This window comes from Tetrahymena thermophila (genome assembly GCF_000189635.1).
Source record: "Tetrahymena thermophila SB210 genomic scaffold scf_8254418, whole genome shotgun sequence".
Taxonomy (NCBI): Eukaryota; Ciliophora; class Oligohymenophorea; order Hymenostomatida; family Tetrahymenidae; genus Tetrahymena; species Tetrahymena thermophila.
The window spans coordinates 13,547-38,613 of NW_002476200.1; the positions used below are offsets into that span (position 1 = coordinate 13,547).

Consider the following 25,067-nt stretch of genomic DNA (forward strand, 5'->3'; position numbering starts at 1 on the left):
GAGTTAACTGAGATAGTTTTGTTCTTAAAATATACAAAGAGAACTTAAAATGAATGAATGAATAAGTGAATATTTATTTAATATTTATGAGATTTACATAAACTGTAAATCATTTAAAAAATAAAATCTTTTAGTAAAATCCAATATAATTTTTCTACAATTAATAGAGATTAGTTATCAAAAAATTTTATTATCGTTATTTAGTATTTACATCGTGCTTTATCATATATAAAATTTACTTATAATACGACTTGCTATAAATATGATAGTCGTATATATCAATCTTAATTTTACATACAATAATTGAAAATTTTATCAAAATAGGCATAACGCAAATAATACTGATTTATTAATAGTGCACGCTAGAATCTCAATTTGAAATCTGAATTATGTAATCATATGAGCTGTATTATTTTTTAGATCTATACTTACATCTAAATAAGAAAATATTATTATAAATAACATACAAAATAAGATACCTAAAAAGAAAAGATAGATGATATATTTAAAAATATTATCATTCATCTTAAAAGCTCTATTTAAATGTTTTAAAATGATATACTTAAATTATTTTCTAATTTATAGATAGGATTTTAGACTTTTTAGCTAAAAGACCTAACTTTATGTTAAAATATTTATTAATTAATCAATAAAAATATGGTTATTAATTATTTAATTAATTAAGATCAGCGGTACGATTTAAAGATTACTAAATTGAAAAATATATATTTAATAAAAGTAATGATAATATTTGTAAATAAAATAAAAGCAAATTGATTGTTTATTATATTTGTAAAAAATATTTACTCTCACTCTACATAAATAAATAAAAAAACAATTCTGTGAATTATTGAATTTTGAATTAGGCTAAAATGAATGAACGCATTTATTTTATTTTTAAATGCATAAAAATATGCCTATCTTTTACATCATGTAATCAGTAAATTACAAAATTTTAAATAGCTATTAATAGTTAGTTATTTTCTAATTTAATAAAAAAAAGTATTCACTTTTTCAAATTATAGCCAGTAGTTTAAATGCATGTGTTTTTATTAATCAAGTCAAATAAAACGATCATTCGAGTAAGAATCAGATGAACATTAAACAAATTTCTATTTGCATTTAAAATAAATAAATTTTGTTTGTGAGAAAACTTATGTCTAAATATTAAAAAAATAATGGGTGATTGTTAAAGCACATCTGAATTTTCTAAGATTTCACAATTGCACATGCATAAATTTATTTAATTCATTGAAATAATATAATTTTCTAAGATTTCACAATTACAAATGCATATATGTTTTTGATTATTGAAAATTTTCACTAAAAAAGAAAAAAAAGTTGAAAATTAATAATAAACCAACTTGTAAATATATAAAGATAATCCATAAATAATTTCAAGATAAATTTAATGAATTTTTCTTAGATCTTTGGTAAAACTTGAAGTAAAAGTCAGATTTTATTCCTTCTTCTTAAATTTCAAATTTATCAGCAAAAGAATTTGTCTCTTAATTTTATTCAGATTAAAGCTAATTATTATATGAAGATTTAATCAATTATGATGACAGTTAGTTTAATATGTTGGGGCATTCTACAACTTCATCAGCATCAAGATATTTGCTTTCGAGAGGAACTTCGCTTCTATTGCATAATAGACCATATTTTTAAAGAGACAAATACATATTATTGTCCAAAAGCTAAATTAGCTGTAAATCTCTTTAGGATTTTTTCTGCTTATTTAAGATGTTACACAAACTATTATAAACCTCATTTGCTTTTTCTTCTTCGGATTGATTCTTGGTTTCAAAAAACTAGTTTTTAGTATCTGTTTATATTTTACTTTAACTATTTTTCAAAACAGGTCTTGGCAAAATTTCAAACAGCTTTATTTAATCTTCATCAAGTACAATTTTCTTGAGCTTTTCAATCTCTTAGAGTTAATGAAGAATATTTTGAATGTCTAAGCGATAGTTGATTTTTTTAATACCCTTATCCATCAAATTAGTTTTGTTTTAAGAACAGTTTGAAAAATAACTTAAATAATCTTTCATTTTCAATTAAAAATTTTATTTCAAGGGGTTTATTAATTTGTAAATTCTATTTATTATTCTAGTTTTAAACAGATTCTCTTCTTGTTCGCTCTTGTTATCATTTTACTTTTCTATTTCCTCTTTATTTTTTATATCTATTTAATTTTAAGGCGATGTTTACTAAATAGAATTATAAAGTTGTTATTATGATTTTGAAATTTAAGTATTTGGTTACTCTAGCAATTAAGTTCGCTAGGACTGATCACCAATTTCTTATTTAATAAACTATTTATTATAATTGTGTTAAGAGGAATCCATTTAATTAGATTTTTTCCTAAATCTTAGTTTTTACTTTTGTTCAATTTAATCACACTTTTTTTACCTTATTATGGATGGAGATGGAGGATTTGTTTTTTGTGATAAACTCAAAGAATTTTGAATATTTTAAATCTGCTCTTTTGATAGTTTTTTCATTATTATTGAATCTAATTAAAAACTCTCCTATTCACCATGCTTTATTTCTTTCTAATCTGAAGCAAAATTTTATTTTGTTGTAAAGTTATCTTTTTTATATTCTTCAAAGTCAAAAACGCTATTGATAACATCTTTAGTTAAATTTAGTTTTGCGTAAGGGTGGCAAAGTATAAATCCAGCAACAGTAAGAAACTTAAGCACACCACCTACTTAAACAATTAAATCAGTAAGCTTCATGTACCATCTTTAAATTAGTTATTGCTTATTTTTGTAAGGTCTCATTGAAAACTTTATCACAAGACTAGGATTATTATAAATGATTGTTGTATCTGTTCCAACAAATTTAAAGTCTTTCGTTTTCTTAATATTTTTTTGTATTAGTCCTACATCTGATTCTATGTAGTAATTCTCAAAATAAGCAGTATAAGCTTATGATTGCTGATTTGTTGCTTGTGCTTATATGTTGAATCCTTAATAATCAAAAGGTTGTTCAAAATTATTTGGATCTAATATTTTATCAATCATATAAACTAAAAAACTAACATTGGATAATACTTTATCAATTTATTTTTGAGGTTAGCAAATAACTGACCCTGGTTTAGTAGAATTAACACATTAATTAAAAGAAACATCAACCCTGGAGTAGAAATCTCCAGAGTAATCACCCTCTACATAGATTTGCTAGTTATCATCAAAACAAAACAAGTTACTGAGAGGAAGTTTGCTAAAGAAATCTTAAAGCTTTTCAACTTTAACGTCATTAATAGTGCAGGGTCTTATTCTTAGGGGAATTGCTGTAGTCACAGCATCATATTATTAAGTGGTTTAGTTCAAAACCTTCGTTACAGTTGATAAAGTAGCAGATACTTAAATTATAGATGAATTACTGATGTACTAGCTAGAAGGAGTATTGAAACCCATCATAACTACCTGCTGCACGTTATCGAAAACCATTCTCTCAGGGTTACGGACATATTATTCACTGGTGATGACTTAGGGATTATTTCTAGTTATTAATTCTTATCCCGAGTAGTAGGTTTAAAGCATTATAAGAATGAAAATGACTGCAGAGATAAACGCACCAAAAATGGTTTTATATACTTCCTTACTTTTAAAGTTGACTCCAACAGGGACTCCATAGATATCTATATATTTGATAGCCTATAATAAGAATGTTACTTACATTATTTTATTTAATACAAATGTTAATTTTGTTTAGTTTTACTTTTAATTAATTATTTATTCATTTTCTGGTCAAAAAATTATTGAATTTAGAGTTTAATATGCCAAGATTAAAATAGAATGAGTCTTAAGTTTTTATTTCATTTCATTAAAAGTTGAATCCATAAATGAGGATTTTGTGATAGTGAAAACATTTAAATAAATTTTATATTAAAAAATAAATCAATTATAACCAAGTGAGCATTACAAAGAGTTCTATAAATAAATACAGTATAATACTAATATCAATTTCCAATCATGTGAGTATTGTCAACAGAGTTTTTTAAATTATTAATTAGCGACCATCTTAGTATTATTCTTATAGATTATATATTAACCTCAAAAATAGCTTTAAAGTATAATAAGAAAAGTGTTTATAGTAGAGATAATACCCCGAAAAATATTAAAATATTTTAAATATTTTATTGTTTTTAAATAGAAAAAGAGGAAATATATAAATATTTATATCTTTGATTTCCTTTAAGAGAGAGTGGTTGTTTTTCTAACTTTAAAAAGTAAATTAATTCTTAAGGCATTTAGCTGCCTCTGCTGCTAAAAAAAACCTGAATTCATAAATTTGTAGTTATTTTGACATTACATATTATTATTTAAATTTCACATTCATAATTCAAATTTTAATTATCATGTATGAATTTAGTGCTGCCACTAAAACTCACTTTCTACATTTACTTAATAAATAATTTCTAAATTTATATAAATTCATAATTCAATCAAAGCAAATATTGTATATTTATTCAATTATTTTTAATTTGGAAAGTGATTTTCTAAAGTGAAAATAAACAGAAAATTAATTAATATATAATCAATCTATCTTGATTTCATTAAATTTACAGAAAGTAACAAAATTTTAATATTACTTCATTTTCCATACATAAAAAAGAATATAATTTGAAAGATTTTTGAAAATTTAATAATTAAAATTTTTGTTTGTATTTCAAAATTTGAGTATGATTACTTCAAAATTTTTAAAAAAAAATTAGAGTAAAATGCCATTTCAATTTACAATAAGCGAAATTTAATGTTTTAATTTAATTAAGATAATTTACAAGCTTACTTTTTTGGGAATATTTTAATTTTTGATATTTTAATAAAGAAGAATGAAAAAAAGTATCAAATTAATTTAATAGCAAACCCACATATATTTATATATATATATAATCCATAAATTACTCATGATAAATTTAATGAATTTTTCTTAGACTTTTTTTAAAAGTTGAAGTAAAAGTCAGATTTTATTCCTGCTTCTTCTTCTTAAATTTCAAATTTATCATCTAAAGAATTTGTATCTTAGTTTTATTCAAATTAAAGCAAATCCTTTTATGAAGATTTAATCGAGCTTGGCGATAAGTTTAATACTTTACGGTATTCTACAACTTCATCAGAATGAGAATATTTGTTTTCTAGAGAAATTTCACAACTATTAGATAATAGGCCAAATTTTTTAAGAGACAAATACATATTATTGTCCAAAAGCTAAATTAGCTGTAGATCTCTTTGGGATTTTTTCTGCTTATTTAAGATATTACATAAACTATTATAAGCATCATTTACTTTTTCTTCTTCTGATTGATTTTTGGTTTCAAAAAACTAGTTTTTAGTGTCTGTTTATATTTTACTTTAACTATTTTTCAAAACAGGTCTTGGTAAAATTTCAAACAGCTTTATTTAATCTTCATCAAGTACAATTTTTTTGAGTTTTTCAATTTCTTAGAGTTAATGAAGGATATTTTGAATATCTAAACGATGATTGATTTTGTTGATACCTTCTTCCATCAAATTTGTTTTTTATTAAGAGCAATTTGAAAAATGACTCAAATAATCTTTCATTTTCAATTAAACAGTTTGTTTCAAGGGGTTTATTAATTTCTAAATTCTATTTATTATTTTAGTTTTAAATAGATTCTCTTCTTATTCGCTCTTGCTATCATTTTACTTTTCTTTATTATCTTTACTTTCTGTATAAATTTCAGGAGAGATTTGCTATTAAATAGAATTCTAAATTTACTGTGATTTTGAAATTTGAATTACTGGCTACTCTAAAAACTAAGCTTACTATGACTGATTATCAAATTAGATTTCTTTTTTAATAAACTGATTATTATGGTTAAGTTAAGAGAAATTCATTTTATGTGTATTTTTCTTAGATCTTAGTTTTTACTCCAGTTAGTTATACTTTGCTTAGCTTGTTATTGATGGTGAAAGATCTTAAGCTTTTTATGATAAGCTCAAACAATTTTGATCATTTTAAATCTGCTCTTTATTGGTTAAATTTTTCGTAAGGATTGAATTTAATTAAAAGCTATCCTATTCACCACTTTTTTTGTCTCTCTATCCTGAAACATCCTATTATTTTTGTTAACTGCTATCTTTGTTGTTTTCTTCAAAGTCAAAAACGCTATTTATAATATCTTTAGTTAAATTTAGTTTTGCGTAAGGGTGGCAAATTATAAATCCAACTACAGTAAGAAATTTAAGTGCACCACCTACTTATGCTAGTAAATCAGTAAGCTTTGTGTATCTTCTTTGCATTAGTTATTGCTTATTCTTGTAAGGTCTCATTGAAAATTTTATAACAAGGCTAGGATTATTGTATATGATCGTTGTCTCTGTTCCAACAAATTTAAAGTCTTTTATTTTGTTAATATCTTTCTGTATTAGTCCTACATCTGATTCTATATAGTAATTCTCAAAGTAAGCAGTATAAGCTTATGATTGCTGATTTGTAGCTTATGCTTATATGTTGAATCCTTAATAGTCAAAAGGTTGTTCGTAGTTGTTTGGATCTAATATTTTATCCATCATATACACTAAAAAGCTAGCATTAGATAAAACTTTATCAATTTATTTTTGAGGTTAGCAAATTACTGACCCTGGTTTAGTAGAATTAACACATTAATTAAAAGAAACATCTACTCTCGAGTAGAAATCTCCAGAATAATCACCCTCTACATAGATTTACTAGTTATCATCAAAACAAAACAAGCTACTGAGAGGAAGTTTGCTAAAGAAATCTTAAAGCTTTTCAACTTTAACGTCATTAATAGTGCAGGGTCTTATTCTTAGGGGATTTGTTGTAGTCACAGTATCATATTATTAAGTGGTTTAGTTCAAAACCTTATTTACTGTTGATTAAATAGCAGATACTTAAATTATAGATGAGTTACTAATGTACTAGCTAGTGTAAGTACTTAAACCCATCATAACTACCTGCTGCACGTTATCGAAAACCATTCTCTCAGGGTTACGGACATATTATTCACTGGTGATGACTTAGGGATTATTTCTAGAGATTAAATCCTATCCAGCATAGTAAACTTAAAGCGCAATAAGAATGAATATGGCTGCAGAGATCAACGCACCAAAAGAAGTTTTATGTACTTCATTACTTTTAAAGTTGACTCCAATAGGAACTCCATAGATATCTATACCTTTGATAGCCTATAACAAGACTGATAATTTCATTATATTACTTTAAATGAATGTTTGTTAATTTTGTTAACTATTATTTTTATTTATTTAAATAATTACTTATTTATCTAAAAAGGATTAATTTTTAAGTTTTGAAAGTAAAGCTAAAAATGTAATTAATCTTAATATTATCTAACATAGCTAAAAATATAATAAATAAATGAAATACAAAAGATTTAAATAAATGTTATTATAAAATATAAATCAAAATATATACTAAGTATTACAAAAAGCTCTATTTATAAATAAAGTATACCGCCTCGCCTCTTCCTACTATATTAAGAAAAAGGGGAATATAGTGAAATCTAAAATGACCCTCAATTACAATAAAAAAATTTTTAATTAAATAATCTATCAATCACAGCTCAATTATTGTTACAGTATATAAATTTTATTATAGAAACATGTTGATATATTGCTTTTTAGGAAATAATTTAAAGAAGAAATGATTAGTTTTATTAGGAAATTAAAGTATTTTAATCATTGAAAAACTTAAGCTGATATTTAAAATATTAATTTTTATTTGCTTATATGAGAGTTTATTTACAATTTAAATTTAATTTATGTTGGATAGTTAAAATTTTATTTGATACCATTTATTTTTTTAATCAATTTACATTAATCTAATTGATAACTTCTTTGAGTTTAAAAACAACTCCATCGATATTTTTAAAAATATTTATACTCCTTTTACAGAGATTGGAGAAGTTTCCAAGCTTGTCTTTATTTATATGAATTAATAGATTTGGTTCTATATGGCGCATATTTAAGTTATATTTAGAATCAATAGTTTCTCTTAGTTCTTTGTATTAAGCCTTTCTATCTAATTGAATATATTTTTCTTATAATTCCTATTCTGTTTCTATCAAAATTATTAAAGTATGAATAAAGAAATAGAGTGAAATGTTTAAATTAAATAAAAATATTAATTACTTCTTATTTAATCGTTTTTAGACATAAGTTAATTCGTTATTTCAGAAAAATGGTCTTTTTAATATATGAGCAGCTTTTCTTCAAGTTTTGTAGTTATTTCTAATAATCCATCTAGTAACTTCTTATTGGTTTTGAATTGTATTTCTTCTCCTTCTACTTTACAACAAGCAAGAGCAAGTTTTTTTAAATAAATTTATGTTTCTATTTCTTTTACGTTAGTAACTTGATCAAATTACAAAAATTCAAGTGGGTGCTAAAGGTGACCGAAGTTTCTTCCTATTGATTTGATCACAATTTTAGGATTTTTAAATTTTGATAAATCTTTAATAGTTCCTAAGAATGTTTCGATTAAATTCTCACAAGTATAGTGATTTGTAACCTAATATGTTTGTAAATCCTTTTTTATTTTATCAAAAATAAAATCTTCGAATTGCTACGCTTTTTGCACTTATATATCTTATATTTGCTTTTTTAGCTACTAGCGCTCAATATTATTCAATTTTTTATTTATTAGCAAAAGCATTTCAAGCTATTACTCTTTCTATTCAAAGTTTAAGTCTTCTTGTTACTATTGCAATTAGCTTATTTAGCTTATTCCTTATAACACATTAATGGAATTAATATTTGTTTTAATATTAGATCTTAGGCTAGCAGATGATTTTGGTAATTAATTATTGCTATTCTAATTGCTATGCAGCTGAGGATTAAGAAATTGAGGGATATTAATTTGATTTAATTTTTCTTTTATTTATTAGATTCTATGATTTTCAGACTCTTATTTATTTAAACGAAGGAAATTTGTAGATTTTAATGATGCTTAGTATCTCTAATTCTACTTATTACTATTACTTAATGGTAAAGTTGAGGTGTTAGTTGAATTTTAAAAAGCAGAAGAATCAGTAAATTTGTGGTGATTTAATTTTGCATTTTGAAATCCTTGCTAGAGGTAACTTTAAGAAATGTTAATATATTTCATTTTATGATTATTCTTTTAGCTTTTAAATGGAGAAGCGCTGTCTTCAAAGATATTTCCAGTAGATTTATTTGTGTTGTTTGTAATGCTACTCAATTGTCTGTATTCCTTACGAGATTTTCTATTATATTATGTGATGGATTGATCGTTTAAAGGTAAGTTATTTGAGTTGGTTATATTTTTTAAGTCTTAATAAATTTTCTAATTTTAACCATTTTAGTATTCATTTTAATTGTTTTTTATTTAAAAACTATATAAATCTTATTATAAGTCTTAATTTAATTATCTTGAATTCCTATTACTACTTTGATGAGATTTTGATGTACTTTTAGCAAAGCTGTGGTTGTCGTTAAAATAATTAAGTAATCAATTTTTTATTATTTTATAAAATAGAAAAGGCCTTATATAACTCAATATTAAAACTATTTCCAAGAGCAGACGTGTTTGGATGTTTATGGGTCCTCTATTTTTTTAAAAAAGCTAGTCTAAAAAATTTTACTCCAGACCACACTTTTCCTCTTATATAGCTATCTATTGAGAATCTTGAGCCTTAAATTATCCTTTTTAATAAAATCTTCAGTATAAGAATCTAATAATGCACTACTTATTTTAGGGAATATATTTAAATAAATGCATAAGATTTTAAAAAATAATTAGAATAAAATTGATTATAGTAACTTTAATAATAATAGTAATAGATTATAATGAAAGGTGAGGTATTATATTTTATTTAAAAAATAATGACAGTTTCCTAGATGTGAGGAGAAAAATTAATTATTTTTCTTGTAAAAATATAAAGATTATTTTTGAAAGAGAGAAAGAGATTAATGGTTTTTGATGAAATTAAATAATTTGTTAATTAGCAGATAATCTTGACATTATTATGAGGTATTAATTAATTTAAATTATGTTAAAAAATTTTGAACTTTATTAAAAGGGAAAATTACAGTGTGAATATGGGATTAATATTAATAAGCAAAATAAACAAAGAAATTCAAAATATCTAATCAAACAGCTGTATTCAAATTACATAAAACATATTAGCTATAAATTATAACAAAAATATATTAGAAGCAATCATAAATAAGTATTTCAAGTTAAATTTTAAACGGTGAATTTAATTAAAATCAACTTTTTCTGCACTTCTTTTAAAATTTCTAATTTTTTAAAAAGAAATTATTTTAAGATTTGTGATCATCACTCTATGAATACTTCCTTTAAAGTGGGTGATTGTAAGAGCACATTAGAATTTTCTAAGATTTCACAATTAGGCATGCATATCATTGATTTGTTGAAAATTCACTCTATTATAGAAAAAAAAAGTGTAAAATTAATAAATAATAAATTAACATATAAAGAAAATCCATAAATAATTCAAGATAAATTTAATGAATTTTTCTTAGATTTTTTGTAAAAGTTGAAGTAATAGTCAGATTTTATTCCTTCTTCTTAAATTTCAAATTTATCAGCAAAAGAATTTGTCTCTTGATTTTATTTAGACTAAAGAAAATCATTTTATGAAGATTTAATCAATGATGATTATGCCTAGTTAAATATGTTTGGGGAACGATGATTGATTTTTTTGATACCTTCTTCCATCAAATTTGTTTTTATTTAAGAACAATTTGAAAAATTACTCAAATAATCATTCATTTTCAATTAAACTTTTTTTTTCAAGGGGTTTATTAATTTCTAAATTCTATTTATTATTGCAGTTTTAAATAGACTCTCATCTTATTCGCTCTTGTTATCATTTTAATTTTCTATTTCATCTTTAATTTTTTAATTTATTTAATTTTAACGCGGCGATGTTAACTAAATAGAATTATAAAGTTCTTATTATTATTATTATTTTGAAATTTAAGTTTTTGACTACTCTAGCAATTAAGCTCTTTAAGACTGATCACCAGTTTCTATTTTAATCAACTATTTATTTTGATCGTGTTAAGAAGAATCCATTTTATTTGAGTTTTTCATCAATCTTAGTTTTAACTTTTGTTCAATTTAATCATACCTTTTTTAGCTTCTTATAGATGGTGAAATTGTTTTTTATGATAAACTCAAAGAATTTTGAATATTTTGAATCTGCTCTTTGGATAGATTTTTCATTATGATTGAATCTAATTAAAAACTCTCCTAATGTTTTATTTCTTTCTATTCTGAATCAAAATTTTACTTTGATTTGCAGCTATCTTTTTTATTTTCTTCAAAGTCAAAAACGCTATTTATAATATCTTTAGTTAAATTTAGTTTTGCGTAAGGGTGGCAAAGTAAAAATCCAGCAACAGTAAGAAACTTAAGCACACCGCCTACTTAAACAATTAAATCAGTAAGCTTCATGTACCATCTTTAAATTAGTTATTGCTTATTTTTGTAAGGTCTCATTGAAAATTTTATCACAAGACTAGGATTATTATAAACGATTGTTGTATCTGTTGCAACAAATTTAAAATCTTTTGTTCTCTTAATATCTTATTGTATTAGTCCAATATCTGATTCTATGTAATAATTTTCAAAATAAGCAGTATAAGTCTATGATTGCTAATTTGTAGCTTATGCTTATATGTTGAATCCTTAATAGTCAAAAGGCTGTTCGTAGTTGTTTGGATCTAATATTTTATCCATCATATACACTAAAAAGTTAACATTGGATAAAACTTTATCAATTTATTTTTAAGGTTAACAAATTACTGACCCTGGTTTAGTAGAATTAACACATTAATTAAAAGAGACATCAACTCTGGAGTAGAAGTCTCCAGAGTAATCACCCTCTACATAGATTTGCTAGTTATCATCAAAGCAAAACAAGCTATTTAGAGGAAGTTTTCTAAAATAATCTTAGACCTTTTCAACTTTAGCGTCATTAATAGTGCAGGGCCTTATCCTTAGGGGAGTATTTGTAGTCACAGTATCATATTACATAGTAGTTTAGTTTAAAACCTTATTTACAGTTGATAAAATAGCAGATACTTAAATTATAGATGAATTACTTATGTACTAGCTAGAAGGAGTATTGAAACCCATCATAACTACCTGCTGTACATTATCGAATACCATTCTCTCAGGGTTACGAACATATTATTCACTGGTGATGACTTTGGGATTATTTCTAGCTATTAAATCTAATCCAGAGTAGTAGGTTTAAAGCATAATAAGAATGAAAATGACTGCAGTGATCAACGCGCCAAAAGAGGTTTTATATACTCCCTTACTTTCAAAGTTGACTCCAACAGGGACTCCATAGATATCTATGCATTTGATACCCTATAATAAGATATTTATCTTCATTATCTTATTTAATATGAATAGTAATTTTGTTTTCTTTTATTTTTAATTAATTATTTATTTATTTATTCTTTTTCTAATTAAAAAATTATTAACTTTAGAGATTAATTTACCAGATTAATATTGAATGAATCTTAAATTTTTATTTCATTTCATTAAAAGTTGAGTAGATGAGGATTTTGTAATAGTGAAGACATTTAAATAAACTTTATAATAAAAAATAAATCAATTACAAACAAGTGAGCATTACAAAGAGTTTTAAAAATAAATAAAAATAATAATAATAATAATAGCAGCAATACCCAATCATTTGACTATTATCAAACACGATACCTTCAGAATTATATAAATCATCATTAATTAGCTATCATTTGAGTATTATTCTTTTAGATTATATATTAACCTCAAAAATAGCTATAAAGTATGATAAAAAAATTTTTAAAAATAGAGATAATAGTCTGAAAAATAAATATTTTAAATATTTTATTGAAATTGATCTAAGAGAAAATATATAAGTGTCTATTTGATTTCCTTTACGAGAGAGTGGTTGATTTTCTAACTTTAAAAAGTAAATTAATTCTTAATGACTTTTAGCTGTTGTTTGGATAGAATAACCGGAGTTGATAAATTTATACTTGTTTTTCGATTGTATATTTTTATATAATTTCACATTAATAATTCGAATTCATTCATGAATTTAGTATAAACAAACGCTAATTAAAATATAGTGGTTTGGGTAATAATGTGTTTAAAATCAAATAAAAATATATTTGAAAATGTTAGTTCAAGCTATTTTTTTTAATTCATTTTTATTATGGTAAATTTTGGTGTTACAATAAAAAAAAAATTTTAAATTAAATCATCTATCAATCACAACTGAATTATTGTTACAGTATATAAATTTTATTATATAAACATGTTTATATATTATTTTTTAGGAAATAATTTAAAGAAGAAATGATTAGTTTTATTAGGAAATTAAAGTATTTTAATTATTGAAAAACTTAAGCTGATATTTACAATATTAATTTTTATTTGCTTATATGAGAGTTTATTTACAAGTTAAATTTAATATATGTTGGATAGTTAAAATTTTATTTGATACCATTTATTTTTTTAATCAATTGACATTAATCTAATTGATAACTTCTTTGAGTTTAAAAACAACTCCATCGATATTTTTAAAAATATTTATACTCCTTTTACAGAGATTGGAGAAGTTTCCAAGCTTGTCTTTATTTTTTTTGTATGAATTGATAAATTTGCTTTCCATATGGCGCATATTTAAGTTATATTTAGAATCAATAGTTTCTCTTAGTTCTTTGTATTAAGCCTTTCTATCTAATTGAATATATTTTTCTTATAATTCCTATTCTGTTTCTATAAAAATTATTAAAGTATGAATAAAGAATTTGAGTGAAATGTTTAAATTAAATAAAAATATTAATTACTTCTTATTTAATCGTTTTTAGACAGAAGCTAATTCGTTATTTCAGAAAAATGGTCTTTTTAATATATGAGCAGCTTTTCTTCAAGTTTTGTAGTTATTTCTAATAATCCATCTAGTAACTTCTTATTGGGTTTGAATTATATTTCTTCTCCTTCTACTTTACAACAAGCAAGAGCAAGTTTTTTTAAATAAATTTATGTTTCTATTTCTTTTACGTTAGTAACTTGATCAAATTACAAAAATTCAAGTGGGTGCTAAAGGTGACCGAAGTTTCTTTCTATTGATTTTATCACAATTTTAGGATTTTTAAAATTTGATAAATCCTTAATAGTTCCTAAGAGTGTTTCAATTAAATTCTCACAAGTATAGTGATGAGTAACCTTATATGTTTGTAAATCCTTTTTTATTTTATCAAAAATAAAATCTTCGAATTGCTACGCTTTTTGCACTTATATATCTTAAATTTGCTTCTTTAGTTACAAGCGCTCAATATTATTCAATTTTTTATTTGTTAGCAAAAGCATTTCAAGCTATTACTCTTTCTATTCAAAGTTTAAGTCTTCTTGTTACTATTGCAATTAGTTTATTTAGCTTGTTCCTTATAACACATTAATTGAATTAATATTTGTTTTAATATTAGATCTTAGGCTAGCAGATGATTTTGGTAATTAATTATTGCTATTCTAATTGCAATGCAGCTGAGGAATAAGAAATTGAGGGATATTAATTTGATTCAATTTTTCTTTTATTTATTAGATTCTATGATTTTCAGACTCTTATTTATTTAAACGAAGGAAATTTGTGGATGTTAATGATGCTTAGGATCGCTAATTCTACTTATTACTATTACTTAATGGAAAAGTTGAGGTGTTAGTTGAATTTTAAAAAGCAGAAGTATCGTTATATTTGTGGTGATTTAATTTTGCATTTTGAAACTACTGCTAGAGGTAACTTTAAGAAATGTTGATATATTTCATTTTATGATTATTCTTTTAGCTTTTAAATGGAGAAGCGCTGTCTTCAAAGATATTTTCAGTAGATTTATTTGTGTTGTTTGTGATGCTACTCAATTGTCTGTATTCCTTACGAGATTTTCTATTATATTATGTGATGGATTGATCGTTTAAATGTAAGTTATTTGAGTTGGTTATATTTTTTAAGTCTTAATAAATTTTCTAATTTTAACCATTTTAGTATTCATTTTAATTGTTTCTTATTTAAAAACTCTATAAATCTTATTATAAGTCTTAATTTAATTATCTTGAATCCCTATTACTACTTTGATGAGATTTTGATATACTTTTAGCAAAGCTGTGGTTGTCGCTCTGAGATAAAATGCCCAAATAATTGTTTTATTGAATATTTTTAGATGAGCTGAGCTAATTGATTGTACTTGCTGTAGAAGATGTGTTCTAATTTGTATGATTAACATGCTTTAATGCTAATTCTTTTTACACAGTATTATCAATCATAGCATCTTAAATAACACGGTGGCTACCATCTTAAGTAAGATTTCTTTGATGATGTCTTAATTATTTGAAAATCGATTTATTTCCCTGGTTTTAAGAAGCATTTAAACCATATTTATCCTGTTACTATAAATTTTATTTAAAAACTTATCCTTCTTCATTCTTCAAAACAATTTATGGCTTTGTTATATTTTAATGCGATTAAGATCTTTAATGAGCTAGCTTAAAACTTTAATGGCTATTTTGTTTAGATAGGAGAAAAGATGATGAGTTCTTCTAGCTATATTTGCTTTACTAATTCTAATTAAAACGCCTTTGACTTTCAAAGCTACTCTAATATTTAATCTTTCGAAGCATTAGCTCTGAAAGAGTTGTAGCAATTGGAGTACTCATTTATATTTATGCTAAATAATATTGATACTTTGTCAGTGATCTTTATTTACTAAAATTAATCAATTGCTAGTATTCTTTAAATTTAATAATTGAAAAAGAGAAAAGCAAGCTAGAAAAAATAAGCAAACTAGCTAGCTTTTTTTAATTTAGATAAATAAATGAGCAAGAATAATTTATTTTAGTGATTTTTTACAAATTTTATCTATTTATGTGTGTTAGATGTTTTTGCTTTTACACTTTTTTCATTCAATTTTTCTTTTCCAAAGATTTTGTGATAATTACTTCAAAGTCAGTATCGACTTATTTTATCACAAATTTATTCATATTCATAAATTTCTTTTATTTCTCCACAACTTTTTTAATTTGACTGGAAACTATTAAATATTTTTTTTCATTATTCATTTCTCTAAATATTCAGTATTCCTGAAATACTTTACCCCTTCCAACTTACATTAAAATCAAACTATAAAGCTTTTCTGAAAAGATCGACTTCATATTTTTAGAAGATTATTTTATTTATTTTAATCTAGCATTTTGATAAAATAAATTTAAATTTTAGATGAATAATGAAATTGTCTAATTTTTAAGCTTATTTTTAAATACAAAAGGTAATAAATCATTTTTTAACCTCTCTTTATTTACTTAATTTTATTTTTATTGCTTTTAAATTGAATAACAAACTATATAAAAATGTTTGCAATAAAAAAAATATATTTTATAACAGTAACATATTATTTGAGAAATTAATTGTAAATAAAACCAAAATATACTTTATTATAATTTAAAATAATAAAAATTAAATTCATCTATATTTTAAAATTTTTAATAATTTTCAAAACTATTATTAAATTTTTTCTGATTAATATTTTTTGGTTGAGTTTGCAATTAATTATATAATATATATAAAAATTTTTAGGAAATATTATTTAATTTAAAGTATAAAATTAATTTAAATCAATTAATAAACTTATTTTTTAGGATTAATTTAATTACAGCATTAATATGACTATATAAATTTATTGTGACTACTTAGCTATTTTTAAAATATAGATATTTATTTAGTTATTTTACGTAATGAATTTGAGGCGTTTATTTTTAATGACTCAACAGCATATTCCGTTTCCTATTTAATTAAGTTAATTGTATTTAGTTTGCTATTTAAAAATATTTGTAAAATAAAAATAAATTATCTATTCACAGGATTACTTTGACAGTGCAAAAGTATGTATATATGTATGACAGAATGTATGTATGAATGAATGAATGATGTGTGAATTAATGAATGAAGTATGCATGCAAAGATATTTAAATAAATGCAAAAATTTACTAATGAGTTTGGCAAGTTTCATCAAAATAAAATTTATTTATATTTATTAGCTTAGTTATCTTTCATGCTTATTAAATATTGAATTTCACTGAAAATAAAAACTGAATAAATTAATTTGTTCTGTACATAAAAAATAATAAAAATATTAATTAGTACCAATCAAAGATCTTAAATCTTAAAAAAGCTTTAAAAATAGTTTTTATAAAATGTCTGCTTAAAACTCCCACCACTCATCGCCTAAAAACGATTACGAGAATATAGGATAGTAAAATGACCATGTGATCAATTACAGAAATGATTCTCATTAATAAGAACTAGCCGAATTAAATGGACACACAGATAACACACCTGGCCATAATAATATTCATGAATAGCAAAGATAATTGAATATCCCTCTTGGATAGCACAATCATTTAACCGAACCTGTTGAATAGCTTATTAACTAATAAATTCCATCTGAAGATTTATAGCCTAACAACCTTTACGTTGGAAATCCTCTGCTTGATTCTTAATATCAAAATCCTCCTCCTAATCCTCTCGCTAATGCTCCAGGTAATGCTGGATTATATAATTCTCAAGCACACCAAATTACATTCGCAGGTGTTCCTTCTGCTGCTCCTCTTGTTCTCTAGGTATTTAAAGACTTTTCTTTTTAAGTTTTAATTTTGTGACATTTAAAGAAATATAAATAAATAATTCCAAACTTACTAGATTACATTTTCTATTTTAAATGATTTCCATACAAACAAAAATGCTCATCACAAAGCTATATTTTAAATAAAGAATAAATATTTTAAACCAAAATTCGATTTCTTAGCTCTAAAATTGAAAAAAATAATTTTAGACATTGTTTATACGTTAAGCTAGTAAAGTTTAAATGAACTTTGTGAATTTTACGATTTATTTTAAGTAGATAAAATTAACTATTTTTACAACTAATAGAGCAGAACAATTATAAGCCCTGCCAAGCTATCTAGCAGCCAAGCCTTTTTGTAACGTGGTGCTTTGTTATCACCTGGAGCTCTTGCAAAAAGTAAGAAATTAGAGACCTAAGTAAAGTATGAGCCATACGAAAAAACAGTTATTTAGTACGAAGAAGTAGAAAAGACAATAATCGAATACTAACCTGTAGAGAAGAAAATCAAAGTAAAAATTCCAGTAGAAAAAAAAGTGACTGACTATAGAAAATGCGAATATTTAGTACCAGCTAACTAGGAAGAAGATGAGGAATAAACATAGTCATAGGGACATAATATTTAAGCAGGTTACCCTGTTTATTCAAGATTATTGAGCTCATCTAAAAGAACTTATACATCTCCTGTTGTTCCTCTTTAATCTCGCTTGCTCACATCAACTATCAACTTTAAACCAGTTAATACTTTAGGATAGAGCACAGTCCTTCTCTAAAGCTAAGTTGTTAGAAGCCCAGTTGTACTTTAATAACAATAATAATAAGTTAGATTAAACTCAACTGTTTCTAATGTAGTTTCTCCTAAGGCAGCTGCAGTTACTGCTTCAAAAGGAGTCACTCCTAAGAACGTCAGTGGAGCAGTTTCCCCTAAAGGAGCTTAATAATTCTTTGCTGCCTAGTCTAAAAGTTAACAAATAAAATAAGTCAGTGTGCCCTTGCAATAATCAGTATCATATAGTACATCTCTTGTGAGAACCCAACCAATTTTGGCTAGATATGCTCCAGTTAGTGTTATTTCTCACTAATCTACTTTATCAGGAAGTACCTATTAAAAACCTTCTTGGGGTTATTTTAATGATAGAATTATTAACAATTCTAAAATTATAAGGTAACCTACCCATCCCTACTTCAGAGTTAACTGATTTCTTCATGCATATAAATATATTAATAAAAAGAGATAAAAAAAGTACTATATACATTCTCTCATTCAACCTTAAGATTTATTGCTTGATATTTTTAACTTAATTGTAATTAGATATCAAATTATTTATATTTATTTGTATATTTTTACTACTCAAAATATACTAAATAACTAAATAAATTATTTCTTGTTTTTTCTTTTTGATTTTACAATATTCTTTAAATAAATTAAACATCAAAAAAATTAAATAAAATTTTCCATTAAAAATAAATAGAAAATTAATTAAATGGAATGTCCAGTTAAGATAATTAAATATGAGTTAATTAAATACTGATTTTTATTATATAGTAGATAAAAATAAATAAATAAAATAAATTTAAAATAGAAAATATAAATATTTATTGCTAATGGTATCCTATACTCAGGATTACAAAAAATTAAAAATATTTTCATTTCATCCATACTATAATTGCAGAATATATTATATTATATTACTTTATTATTTTATTTAAATTGCATACATTTTTTATCAAAAAATTTAAATTTTACAAATAAAATATCTATTTTTAAATTAATTAAAACTGAACGCCTAATTAATAGCTAGAGCTTTCCATATACCTAGTTTTTAATTAAGCGTTTTGCTATATAAACATGATGCAAACAAGCTATATTTCTTTTGATTTTTATTAAGATTATTAACTGATTATGATTAATTTAAATTAAACTTGTTTATTATGCTGTTTATTAATCAATTAGCTTTCTTAGCTTGCTTTATTTCTTTGTATTTCTATTTTGAGTAAAAAAAGATTAAAATAATTTTTAAATCAATAAATTTACTCCCAAAACTCCTAAGATGTAAGGATAGGCAACAGGGATAATAATTGGAAGGTAAACACCCATGCTTTTTTTATCAAATATTTTAAAAATAAATAAATTTAGCTTTATTTAAAATAAATTTTTTACTAATATTCGTTTGAGAAGTAATTTAATTAGCCTATTTCATCAATCTTATTTAAATCATCTTACTAGTAAACTATTTATTAGAAGCTTTTATTTTGAATGTAATTGAGCTTTAAGAGTTATTCAGTTTAGACTAGCCACTTATCAATCTGTTAAATAATGCAAAAATAATTAATTTTAAAGATTTCTCACAACAAAATATTTATGAAAATAGAAGTTAAACTTACTAATTTGGTGCTTTATTCGTCAAATATAATGTATCTTGTATTTCTAAGTTTGATGATAGTGCTTATTTAGTTGTATAATGCTTAATATGTGCAGAAGTATTCTCTTTTAACAAAATATGTTGAAATCAATTTGAGATTTAGGTCTAATTCAGTATTTTAAAGTGAATCGCTTAAGAGATAAATATCGTTTAACTCATATAACTCAATAAGAGCTCTGTTGAAGATTGTTTAAATGCTCTTTAAATTATCAATAGTTCCACTGATAAATAAATCATCTTCATAATTCAAAAAATATCCTAAGCTTTCATCTTAATCTGTAAGCTTTGCTTCTGCTTAATTTAAAAAGATAACTACTTGTCTGTTGTAATAGTCTCTGAAATTGATTCTATTATGATAGTTTCCTTTCAATTAATTGTGCAAATTTTTTATGGCAGAGAATTGAATAGAAGTTTTTTCTTATGATAAAACTTAATTGACATTCAAATTAACATATTCATCAGGATGGATTGTCTTAATTTATTTATAAAAAGAAATTAAATCCTATTCAACAATCTTTTAAAATAAATGTAAAGAAAGACATTTGAGTTAATTATTTCATTCATTTGCTAGTTTTTAAATATTTAAATACTTACTTTTAAATTTACTCTGATTTGCTCTTTTGAAATAGAAAGAGAAGATGAAAATTTAAGAATTTGTTCTGTGATTGATTTTTTTAAATCTTGCAGTTGTTTAGGTGTCTCAGGTGTCTATTCAAATGTTAGATAAAAGTATAAATTGAAAAAGATGTCTTTGTCATAAAACCTTTTTTCATATGAGTATTCTATCAAATTAGAAGAAAAAGTTAATATAACTCTTCTTAATTCCTTAAGATATTGCTAACCAAAATTTTCACACGTATTTCCAGCATAATATTAAATTTTCTAAGTAGAAATTATTTCAATATTTTTGCTTCTTTCTTCACAGATTAAATCTACTCTATTTGTATTTTATATAAAAATTTTAATATAAGCATTGTTATATTTTGCATTATAATTCTTCCTTTTATTTATTTAAATTGCTAAAATAAACATTTACATAAATTAGTCATCTGAGGTCTATTTTAAGTCAAATTCCAAGTAGAATTCTATTATTTTAAAAAAATTAAAGTCATACTTAAAAAACTTAGAAAGTTTTATATTGTAGCAAAGGTTTATTAAATAAATTACATTTTTTAAACAAATCATCGAGTATCTTTATCAATTTTTCTCTCTTTTCAGTTTTAATCTATTATGGTAAATTGAAGTTTAATGTCATATTTAATTTACTGACAACCTAATCATAATTAGTTTGAAGCGCTGCTAAATTCACTGCATGATCATGATTGTAAGTGTTAATAAAAAAAGCTATTATAACAACCAAAACTATAAAAAGTGTGTAATTTAATAAAGAATAATCCCTTCTTTTCATTTTACAATTCTTGCCTTAACTATATAACTAATTAATTATCTATGCTATCTATTTTTGTTAAAAATCTGAATTATTTTTTTATTAACTATTTCAATTTAATGTTCAAATAATATTTATAAAGAAATAAATTCAATTAAAAACACTAATATTTATATTAAAATTTTATCATATCTTACCTTCTTTCAATCAATCAAACAAAGAAACAAAGAAATGCACTCAAATTTTTTTTGTTTAAAAAATCTTTATCAATATCCATAATTTACAAAGCGAGTATTAATTAGATAGAGATTATTAAGTTTATTCTTAAAATTAACAATAGAATAAAATGTCTGTATTATTATTATTTAATCTATTTTATTATTTGCAAAAACAAAATTGTCCATTGACTCTTTATTAAATAAGAGAAGAAACTGAAATTTCTTAAATTAGTTCAATAAATGAAATAAATGAGAGAATTATTAACCTTTTTTTTAGAAAATAAAATTCTTGTTTTTTTATTATTTTTATAAAAATTCTAAATTAATACAAAAAATATTTTTTGTTCCTTAAAAAATTAAAGTTTTAAATTGTTTTAATTGGTTTTTATGTTAATTGATAACTAAGGTCTTATCATTGAAAGACTTCTTACTAATTCATAAAGTAGAAGATATTTTAATAGCAAAATAAATTTTTTAAAGTAAAGAAAAGGGTTTTATTTTAATTTCATTTTTTATAAGCATCCATCCATCTTCACAATTGCTAGCTAATTAATTTTATTGAAAATGAAGATTGTTTTATTATTTATATCTTTTTGTAAATCTAAATTGAATGTTGTGTTTTTATTTCAAATTTATTGGTTTTTAGCTTTACTTTTTTAAATATGAATAATTAGTTAGCTTTTTATTTTGATTTATGCCTTTAGTAAAATGTTCTTAATTAAATATTTTTACTTTTTATTAAAATTAGTTAAAAATCAAAATAAAATCTATTTTTAATACCATAAAGTTTTATATAGTAGAAGAAATTAATATATGATACTTTTTTTACATAAAATTATTAGATTTTAATGAGTTTTAATTGCTTATTTTATACTTTTGATATTAAAATTTCAAATTAATTACATAAAAATTTGATAAGTAGATGATTTTCAAATCTTTTTTGATTTTTTTAGAATTTTATATTTTTAGTTGAAAGTAGAAAGAAATGTAAAATGTTAAAGAAACTATCTAGTATGTTTAAGATGTCTTTAGATAGCTTGGAATCAATTATATGCAAGCAGAAGACTTTAGATAGGCTAAGCACTCTCAATACCCTTAGAGTCAAGAGAGAGTAATTTAATTTTATGTTAATAATCTTAAATTTTCATTTAATAATTAAGATGGAGAGATTTTAGAAACTAATATTCGACCTAATACTGCTTATTTCAACAGATTTTAAAATAAATTTGAATGAATATTAAACTTAAGTCATAAGCTATGATAAACTTAAAACATTTATTATCTAATATTTAGTTCAGATGGAGTGTGAGCTTTTGATAGTTCATTAGCAAAAAATAGGATTTAATTTCAACAACATGAGGTATTAGATTTTTCTTTTAAATTAGAAATAAGTCCAGCAAAAAATAAAATATAAATGAAAAAATTGGAAGTAGAATTGCTTGTATTCTTTAAAAATTGCTGTTTTTTGACTTTAATACTTTCTTAAATTATAATCTTTTAGTAATAAATTTATTTAATTTAAAATGAAAAGAGACATGCTTATGCTTATTGGATGGCTGATGGGAGTTTCTAATTTTTTTGAAAAATATGAAGATGTTTTCATTAACCAGGCTGTGAAGTAGGCTGAAGAGATTGTAATTTTATTTAAAATGAATGCATTCTCAAAATTAATATTTTCTGTAAGAAAGAAGAAGTTATGCAAAATGGATTTAGCCATGTAGCCAAAAAGAGAGTATTATAATAAGAAAACTAGCAAGAAGATGAAAAACTTATTGAAAGCTTTAATCTTTTGTTCAGTTCTTTCAGAAAAATTTAAAACTTAGTCAAAAGAAAAGAGAAAAAATTAGAGCAATTTAAAGATAAATTAAGGTATTAATTAATTAATCAAATATCATTAATTATTTTAAAGATTATCTTTTAGTAAAATGATTTATTTATCTCTTATGTTAAATTTTCATTTTTTGAAGACAATTCAAAATTAATTTACAATTTTAGAATAAAGTTTTAATTTTTATTTTATGAATTAGTATTTAGGGGGTTTAAATAGGGATAAGAGATTTTATTTTAATGACTAATCCTGAGATTTTGTAATAAAAGGCTCGTGAAATGAAAGAAGTCAGTGAGTTAGTAGAAAATATGAGCTCGAGAATTAGGAACTAAGAAATCTTCTGGGAGTGGCTAGTAATTAATTAATCAATCAATCAAATAGAATCTTTATCAATTTATTCTTTATAAAAAAATTAACATAAAATTTTATCAAATAAACAGGAAAGTGCAGTAGAAGTTGATAAAAAGGAGTATTAAAATGAAGGTGATTATGGATTTCCTGATGAAATACAAGATTTAACTTTTATTCCTGGATTGATATAAATAGATTTAAAGCAACATTAAGAAAACATTGAATAAGTTTAGCTTTTCTATTCTGAAATGTAGGAAAGCATATAGGAATTTAACAAGTTTTGGCTTGTTGTTTAGAAAAATATGAATAAATTATACAGTGAAGAAGTTATAGCAGACCTATAAGAAAATTCTCATTTAGTAATTGAAGAGTTGGATGAAAGACTTCCTTCAATCAATTAATATATCAAAGAATTCGATGAATAGTACAATAATTCTGAAGGGGAAGGTATTGTTAAATAAGATTTGCTTGTTAACTTTGTGCTACAACATTTGAATTATAATACAAATTAGAAGATAGATTCAAAGTCAAAAAATAATATTTCTACTGAAGAGGTTAAAAGAATGTTAAGCAGCATAGAAAATAAGCAATAATAATTGCAAAAAAATTTAAAAGACCATATAAATCATATTTTTGATAGCATTAGCAGTATTGTTACAGCTTATCCAAATTACTAATGAATGATTTCATTTATTTTATTTATTTATTTATTTTTTGTTAAACTCTATAATCTAAATTAAATCAATTAATTAATTTAATTTTTGCATTTATAAATTAATTGTTTATTTCAAGCAATAAAAATTAATTATGATTTATTTAGATGAATTTTCAGAATATTATTATTTATTTAATAAAATATTATAAATGCTCTATCAGCATCTATTATAGATAAATTAAGATTTAAACTTATATACTTTAAGTATACTTTTATTTTCAATATATTGTATGTAATAAATTCATGATTAGGTGTTTATTTTAAAAATAACAAAAAATGATAAAATATTTATTTAAGGGATGTTAACATGTTTGAATTCACAGTATTTTCTAATTAATTTTTCATTTAATGCTCAGTTTCTCTAGGAAAATAAATCAGTTTTCTTATTAAGGTAAAAATTTATTAAATAAATACATAAAAACGTATCAAAAATAATATTTTTTATTTCATATATTACTTTTTTTTTA

At 23.0% G+C, this 25,067-nt stretch overlaps 9 protein-coding genes across 9 annotated transcripts; 2 read left to right on the forward strand and 7 right to left on the reverse strand. All coding sequences in view use genetic code 6, as the record gives it.

Moving 5' to 3' along the window:
• Positions 1-1,397: 1,397 nt before the first annotated feature.
• On the reverse strand, positions 1,398-3,689 carry TTHERM_01100330 (zinc knuckle protein, putative; the record flags this gene model as incomplete). The annotated part of the gene is made up of 1 exon (XM_001030288.1): positions 1,398-3,689. The coding sequence occupies one exon, from the start codon at positions 3,687-3,689 to the stop codon at positions 1,398-1,400; it is 2,292 nt and encodes a 763-aa protein (XP_001030288.1).
• Positions 3,690-4,916: 1,227 nt separating this feature from the next.
• On the reverse strand, positions 4,917-7,208 carry TTHERM_01100340 (zinc knuckle protein, putative; the record flags this gene model as incomplete). Its single annotated transcript, XM_001030289.3, has 1 exon — positions 4,917-7,208. One exon carries the CDS (start codon positions 7,206-7,208, stop codon positions 4,917-4,919), a length of 2,292 nt encoding a protein of 763 aa, XP_001030289.2.
• A 1,434-nt stretch (positions 7,209-8,642) lies between these two features.
• Positions 8,643-9,074, reverse strand: TTHERM_001100341 (transmembrane protein, putative; the record flags this gene model as incomplete). The annotated part of the gene is made up of 1 exon (XM_012799855.1): positions 8,643-9,074. The coding sequence occupies one exon, from the start codon at positions 9,072-9,074 to the stop codon at positions 8,643-8,645; it is 432 nt and encodes a 143-aa protein (XP_012655309.1).
• A 1,067-nt stretch (positions 9,075-10,141) lies between these two features.
• Positions 10,142-10,364, reverse strand: TTHERM_001100343 (transmembrane protein, putative; the record flags this gene model as incomplete). The annotated part of the gene is made up of 2 exons (XM_012799856.1): positions 10,142-10,277; positions 10,333-10,364. The coding sequence occupies 2 exons, from the start codon at positions 10,362-10,364 to the stop codon at positions 10,142-10,144; spliced, it is 168 nt and encodes a 55-aa protein (XP_012655310.1).
• Positions 10,365-10,494: 130 nt separating this feature from the next.
• On the reverse strand, positions 10,495-12,408 carry TTHERM_01100350 (transmembrane protein, putative; the record flags this gene model as incomplete). Its single annotated transcript, XM_001030290.1, has 1 exon — positions 10,495-12,408. The coding sequence occupies one exon, from the start codon at positions 12,406-12,408 to the stop codon at positions 10,495-10,497; it is 1,914 nt and encodes a 637-aa protein (XP_001030290.1).
• Positions 12,409-13,525: 1,117 nt separating this feature from the next.
• Positions 13,526-15,783, reverse strand: TTHERM_01100360 (hypothetical protein; the record flags this gene model as incomplete). Its single annotated transcript, XM_001030291.2, has 2 exons — positions 13,857-15,783; positions 13,526-13,785 (listed from the first exon to the last, which is right to left on the reverse strand). The coding sequence occupies exons 1-2, from the start codon at positions 15,715-15,717 to the stop codon at positions 13,526-13,528; spliced, it is 2,121 nt and encodes a 706-aa protein (XP_001030291.1). The 5' UTR covers positions 15,718-15,783.
• A 1,377-nt stretch (positions 15,784-17,160) lies between these two features.
• TTHERM_01100380 (hypothetical protein) lies at positions 17,161-18,877 on the forward strand (the record flags this gene model as incomplete). Its single annotated transcript, XM_001030293.2, has 2 exons — positions 17,161-17,676; positions 17,987-18,877. Exons 1-2 carry the CDS (start codon positions 17,251-17,253, stop codon positions 18,875-18,877), a joined length of 1,317 nt encoding a protein of 438 aa, XP_001030293.2. The 5' UTR covers positions 17,161-17,250.
• Positions 18,878-19,624: 747 nt separating this feature from the next.
• On the reverse strand, positions 19,625-21,509 carry TTHERM_01100390 (phosphatidylinositol-glycan biosynthesis class S protein; the record flags this gene model as incomplete). The annotated part of the gene is made up of 7 exons (XM_001030294.3): positions 19,625-19,663; positions 19,714-19,777; positions 19,840-19,985; positions 20,064-20,573; positions 20,696-21,038; positions 21,138-21,186; positions 21,269-21,509. 7 exons carry the CDS (start codon positions 21,507-21,509, stop codon positions 19,625-19,627), a joined length of 1,392 nt encoding a protein of 463 aa, XP_001030294.2.
• Positions 21,510-22,691: 1,182 nt separating this feature from the next.
• Positions 22,692-24,565, forward strand: TTHERM_01100410 (hypothetical protein; the record flags this gene model as incomplete). Its single annotated transcript, XM_001030296.2, has 6 exons — positions 22,692-22,817; positions 22,867-23,066; positions 23,238-23,340; positions 23,391-23,575; positions 23,734-23,887; positions 23,975-24,565. The coding sequence occupies 6 exons, from the start codon at positions 22,692-22,694 to the stop codon at positions 24,563-24,565; spliced, it is 1,359 nt and encodes a 452-aa protein (XP_001030296.2).
• Between the last annotated feature and the right edge of the window lie 502 nt (positions 24,566-25,067).